At 38.5% G+C, this 6279-nt stretch overlaps 1 protein-coding gene across 1 annotated transcript in view; it reads right to left on the bottom strand.

Moving 5' to 3' along the window:
- Positions 1 to 990: 990 nt before the first annotated feature.
- Positions 991 to 6279, bottom strand: part of VAV3 (vav guanine nucleotide exchange factor 3) — a 187581-nt gene continuing 182292 nt past the window's right edge. Inside the window, exons 26-27 of the mRNA XM_039329572.1 lie at positions 5627 to 5778; positions 991 to 3453 (exon numbers count right to left, since the gene is read on the bottom strand). Coding sequence (XP_039185506.1) covers positions 3412 to 3453; positions 5627 to 5778 — 194 coding nt within the window. The 3' untranslated portion in view covers positions 991 to 3411. The remainder of the gene's footprint in view (positions 3454 to 5626; positions 5779 to 6279) is intronic.

Here is a 6279-nt window from a genome sequence, read left to right as displayed (position 1 = left end):
TCATGTTGCTATGTAAATAACTTGGATTATGAAGCTTGTATCCGTTGCATCGTGTCACTTGTCTTCCTTGTAGATGCCCATGGATATATGTGTCAAGTCCCATGTAGCTGGCAAACCTCAGAAGAACCATAGATATTCAGAAAGGCATCTTTAATGCTAAGCAAGAGTAAAAACATCATCTTGAAAACCATAGGGATTCCCAGTCAGGATTAACTGGGAATTAACTCCTGCAGAATGTGGTGATATTCAGTGGCTTAGCTGGCTACATTCACAAAGGAATGGAGGAAGTTATGTTGGTTATATTCATATAACTGACTGCCACGTACAAGAGACCAACATCAGTGAAACTTTGTGGCATCGGATTTTGGTTTTAAAAATAAGATTGTCCAAATGGACTCTGGTTGCTCCAGCAAAGCTATTCTCATTCAATATTTAATTCAATTTAAATGTGCAATATTACCACCAGAACAATCAGAGTACTCCAGATTGTCTGTGGTGACAAGGGCACAAAAGGAAATATTATGAAATTCAGGAACTGGTTCATAGAATAATAAGACTATTAACTTGACCATTTAGATCACCATTGTGTCAAAAGAATGGTTGCACACGGATCAGCAGAAAACACTGAATATAAGGTGATTTCCTTTGGAATCTTACTGATGTTACAAATATCTGGACAAAAGATAAATAATAACAGAAGAAGAGGAAACTGATTTTCTATTTGTCTAAAACAATATATTTAGTCTTCTGTCCCAAATGATGAAGGGAGTCCAACTTTATAGCCAAGGAGAAAGGCTATGAAGTTGAAAGTAATTATTTTAGTTCAGGGTTGATGGAAAAGATACAGCCTCAAATATAAATATCTCAACTTTACCATGCAAAGTACACTGTTAGGAATGTGTAGGAAACTGTTGGAAAGGACAATTAATCTTTTAAAAGAAAAAGAAAAGAGAAACAAATCTTTACAAATTACCTGTCTTACACAGTGACTCATTAAACAAGTAATTAACCAGTTTATTAATATATTCACATATTTACATAACATTACAAATTAAAGTACTGCCCCAGCTCACTGCATAGGAGAGCAGGGTCTGACACTGGGAAAATAAATAGGCATTGCAGGGAAATAAAGACGTAGCAAGGCTCCAGCCTACTAAATCTTTGGTATTTGAAATATAGCAGTGATGCAGCATTTCACTTACTCAACACAGGGCATTCAACGAAGACGAGAAAGAGCAGAGTCCTGACCTAAAACTTTGTGCACTTATGGAGCTCCTCAATGACTGGATTCTCCAGTCCCTTTCCTGAAATGAGAAGGTTAATGTATGCAAAGGGATTCACACTGGATGGATCAGCCAGACCCAGCCCGCAATCTGTCTCAAAATACTTCAAGCAGCAAAAGACACTCCCTCCCGTCCCTGGGCTACACCACAAAGAAGAAAGAAAAGCTGAAGAAACGGGTAATTGTGACACCAAGGGACAAGCAAGTGAGGTTAAATTGCTGTCTGCCCTTTATCTGCCACCAAAAGTCTCACCAGATTCACTGTGCATACCAAGTGGCATGGCATCTCTCTCTCTCTCTCTCTCTCTCTCTCTCTCTCTCTCTCTCTCTCTCTCTCTGTGTGTGTGTGTGTGAGAGAGAGAGAGAGAGAGAGAGAGAGAGAGAGAGAGAGTTTACAGAGCCTAATGCAGAAGCTTTATGAGACAGTATAATGGAAGCAATTATTTAGATATGTATTCAAGTTCCACCTGAGTTGCTAAAGATTACCAAACACCAGCATTGTAGTTTTTAAACTATCCTTCAAAATGTTTTGGTCAAACAACCCATTTCTCCATATATATATATATATATATATTACATTAAGTTGATTCTTCCTTGTAAGACATGTATGCAATGATGGAATATTATGATACATTACATTTTACAAACTAAAGGCAAAACTTTTCTCCATTAAAAAGAGGCAAATCTCCTGATCAAGCAGTTTTGCCTACTTAAGGATCAGTCCATTAGACAAAAAAGTACCAAGGACACATTCCTAACTAACTTTTCAGCACAGGACATTTTATTGCATACAATTCTGGAACTGGATATAAAGGTTGTCATTGGTTCCATCAAAATAATGTCTCCAATAAACAATTTTGAAATTCTCAAGACCAAAAGCATTATCTACTAGTATTAAATTATGAAGATGAAAGTCCAGAGAAGTTGAGATCATTTCTAACCTGGGCATTTTCCTCTTCCCCTTTATCGCTACTAATTTATCATTGCTTGATGATGGACTTGGATTAGTTTATAAGTGCTACATGTCTTTGCAAACTATTCAATAAGCAATAGGCAACTTTTCCATCAGAAGCAAGCATGAAGGAAGAATCAAACCTGCATAATTATCTGATTATTTAAACAGTCCATACCAGCATAGTGGAACAAAGATTTTACAACTTATGTATAATTAAATAACTGGTTCATTTAGCATTAAGACAAACCTCAGGGTCTGGGAAAGTTAACTAGAGACAATTGATTAAATCAGATCCAAAATCAATCCAAAGTCCCATTTGCGAATCAATAAAGGATAAATGTTTCTTGACTTGCATTTCTGATTGAAGTTCTGCACAAGTGGGCTATCTGTATTAAACGTTTTGCATGGATTATCCTATAATAGGCAGCTTTTTTTCCATTAATTCCTTTTTCAAACATTATATAAGTCACAACTCCTTTTTTTAAAAAAAATTGGCTCCATAAAATATTGTAATAAAAGACTCAGATAAGCCAGTTAAAACATCCCTGGATTTAAACACTAAATTTGCTTGTATTCTTCCTCCCCCCACCACCATTCCACTAAATGGCATGCAAATCGTGTTGAATTTATGCTTAGTCCCCCAAAAAAGTATATTTAGGGATTGCAGAACTGGTGAAGTGTGGAGTTGTTGGCAAAGTTAATTAGTGCCGTAAGATATTTCGGGAGAAATAATATTGACCACGTGATTGCTGGAATGCTCAAACATTTCCCTCTGGAAGAAGTCATAAGTGATAGCTGTCATCAGAGTTTTCACTTAAAGCTCATAAACTGCTAGCCATACTTAGTATTCATTGTGGCTGGAATGAAATGAAGTGCTTTTGAAAGAAGTCTGTTCTGAAATGATTTTTTTCAGGAAGGTGAGGTTAGAGTTTGGGACTGGTCCCCAGTGGTGGGAGGCTGTGAAGCAGCTTCTTTGCACATCTCTGAGTGAGACAGTCAAGCTGTCAGCACAAACGTCTTCAGGAATTCCAGCGTTGGGGGCCTGGAAAGTTTCAACAGACAGAAGAGCTAAGTTTCAAATACTTAGCAAGATGAATAATGCTCAGCAGACACTTCAATGGTGCTTTCATAGTTCCTGAAGTTTATGATCAAAAGTACCAACTGGATCTGTAAGTCATTCGTCCTCTTCTACATAGGTCGATGGAAACCAGCCCACCTAAATGAGAAAATAATAAACATGGTATCAGATTGTTTGACTCAAGATAATTTTGTGCATGACCCTTTCAAATAGAAAATGATTTAGAAAAGGATAAACATTGCAACAAATTAACTGTTGCAGCAGAACATGTACTGTCTCTTTGGAGAAATATACATTTAATCATCAATAGGCCTGACAGAAATTCAGATATGGTTCTCAGCCGATTTGCAACCATTTCAGAATGGAGATGGAAATGTACAGAACTAAATTCTGTTCCATCTACGATCAACAGGGTAGTTTCACCTGTTAACCTACTTTCAGGCAGTAGGAGAGCACAGTTGCAAGCCAACATTTGTGGCCACTATGTTCCTTTCTTCCGTTGGCTAGATGGGGAGCAAACATCTGATGAAGTGAGCTGTATCTCACAAAAGATCTTAACAATATTTGTTAAACTGGAAAAGGTGCTCCCAGTCTCCTTTTGATTTTGATTTTCTGTCTAACAACAAAAGATTTCCTCTTGCTCCAATCCACTTTCCTGTAGGATAGGCCAGGGGTAGACAACCTTGGCTCTTTTATGACTCATGGACTTCAACTCCCAGAATTCCTACTCCAGCCATGCTGGCTCAGGAATTCTGGGAGTCCAGAAGAGCCAAGGTTGCCTATCCCCGGGATAGGCAAAAGAGAAGCAATCAATCCCTTGGTGGAGCAATAGCTGAAATGTACGTTTCCCTTTCTCTTAAAGAAACATGTGCAGTGCATGAATCAGAACTCCCCACTTCTCATTCTCTGTTGCTAGAATTTAGAATAGAATAGAGCTTGAAAAGACCTTGGAGGTCTTCTAGTCCAGCCCCCTGTTCAAGCAAGAAGTGACTGTCTAGCCTCTTCTTAAAAATCTCCAGTGATGGAGCACCCATGATTTCTGGAGGCAAGCTGTTCCACCGGTTAATTGTCCTCACTTTAAGGAAGTTTCTCCTTAATTCCAGGCTGCTTCTCTCTTTGATCAGTTTCCAACCACTGTTTCTTGCCCTGCCCTCTGGTGCTTCAGTGAATAACGTGATCCCCTCTTCTTGGTGGCAGCCCCTCAAATACTGGAATTCTGCTATCATGTCTCATCATGAAAGAGAGATGTGGCACATCTCTTCCTTATCTGGCTTTTTGTCCATTTCTGGAATTGAGGGCAGATGCTGGGCTGCTGCAACAGCACTAGGATAAAACTCCTTCACTTCTTTAGCTTCCATATTGGGAGGCAGAGTTTTTGCTTATTACTTTGCTACCACTTTGATGGCAGGCAGAGTTAGCAAAAAGGCTGTCATTTGAGATAACCCCTTTCTGAACTAGTCCATCTCCACATGCCTTCATTTGGAAGATGAGAACATCATATCCAAAAATCTGGTTCAGAAATGAAGTTCAAACTATTTTGGGCCTTCAACAGAAGTTCTGGTTCATTTCTTATGGTATCTTTTTGTTAATTTAAGCACATAATTTATGGTCTGAAGACATGAAACTCCTCTAAATTCAACATGGACATATTCAAGAACAACCTCTCCCATGCCTGAAAAATTTTCGGTGACTGTTTTAACATAGGCCAGCAAAACATGGACACTAACCTCGATATAAAAGCTACGAGTGGTGCAAAGAGCTATGGAAAAATACATGCTCAGCATCACAAGACAAGCTAGAAAGACCTGCACGTGGATTAGAGAACAAACGAAAGTATACGATATCAGCAAGAGAGTAAAAGAATTGAAGTGGAAATGGGCTGGTCACATAACAAGAAGAACGGATGGAAGGTGGATTAAGGCAGTCACAGAATGGATTCCACTTGATAAAAAGCATCCACAAAAGAAACCTAAAACAAGATGGAGTGACAACATCAGCAAGTATTGTGGGCCCAATTAGCTAAAGAAAGCTTAGGACCATGTTGGTTGGAAACATGCAGAAGAGGCCTTCATCCTGCAGTGGATAGATGATGATGATGGTGGTGGTGATAATGATGATGATGATGGTGATGATGATGATGATGATATTGTAGACAACTAGACTACTGTAGTCTATAGTTAATTTAAATTTCAGAAAGACAGCAAGAACGTTTCACATTTTCATGAGAAATTACTAAATATTCAATTCCAATATACTTAATACCATATACATTATATACAAATTAAGAATCAGGAGGAAGATAAAGGCTTACCCTTCCATTGACTTCACCTCTCCACCAGCCGTTGGCACTAATTTTTGTGTAAATTTTGACCACATCCCCTTTGAGCAGGGATAATTCACGCATGTCTCTTGCACAAAAATCGTAGCGAGCGATGGCTATCCCGAGGACTTTGGGACTCAGCACTGGGGGGAGAAATACAGGTAGGCAACATTATTTGAAGTTTCACAGCTGCACAGCAACTGAGTAACATTAGCAAATCTTTCTGTATACCAGTCTACTACAAGTGCAAGCAGAAATGAAGAGATGTGTGGTCTTATGGAATAGCATGAATGAAATCCATTCCATGCAATCAGATTTTTTTTCGTATAGCTTGCTGGTTGGATTTATTTAGAAACAAAATTACATATTCCTACAATCATTTGCTGATACCTATTCTTTGCGCTTCTGAGGGATTTTGCTTCTTCTCTCTCATTTTCAAGTTGTTTCTCTAAATCAGCTTCTTGAATGAATCCTCCTAAGTTGTAAGAAGAACCAATATAAACAACACCTTCTTCTTCTTCTCCTCCTCCTCCTCCTCCTCGCATTTTGATTCAAAGATACTGATAAATGTGCCTCCTTGAATTTTCACCATTTTACTGAAATCAATGGGGCATATTTCTAAGGGCAAGATATTCTCCAATGAT

Source organism: Crotalus tigris, unplaced genomic scaffold (assembly GCF_016545835.1).
Source record: "Crotalus tigris isolate CLP2741 ecotype Arizona unplaced genomic scaffold, ASM1654583v1 scf7180000024401.5802323, whole genome shotgun sequence".
NCBI lineage: Eukaryota > Metazoa > Chordata > Lepidosauria > Squamata > Viperidae > Crotalus > Crotalus tigris.
Note: the sequence above shows the minus strand (reverse complement) of the source record. Positions and strands in the feature narration are given on the sequence as shown.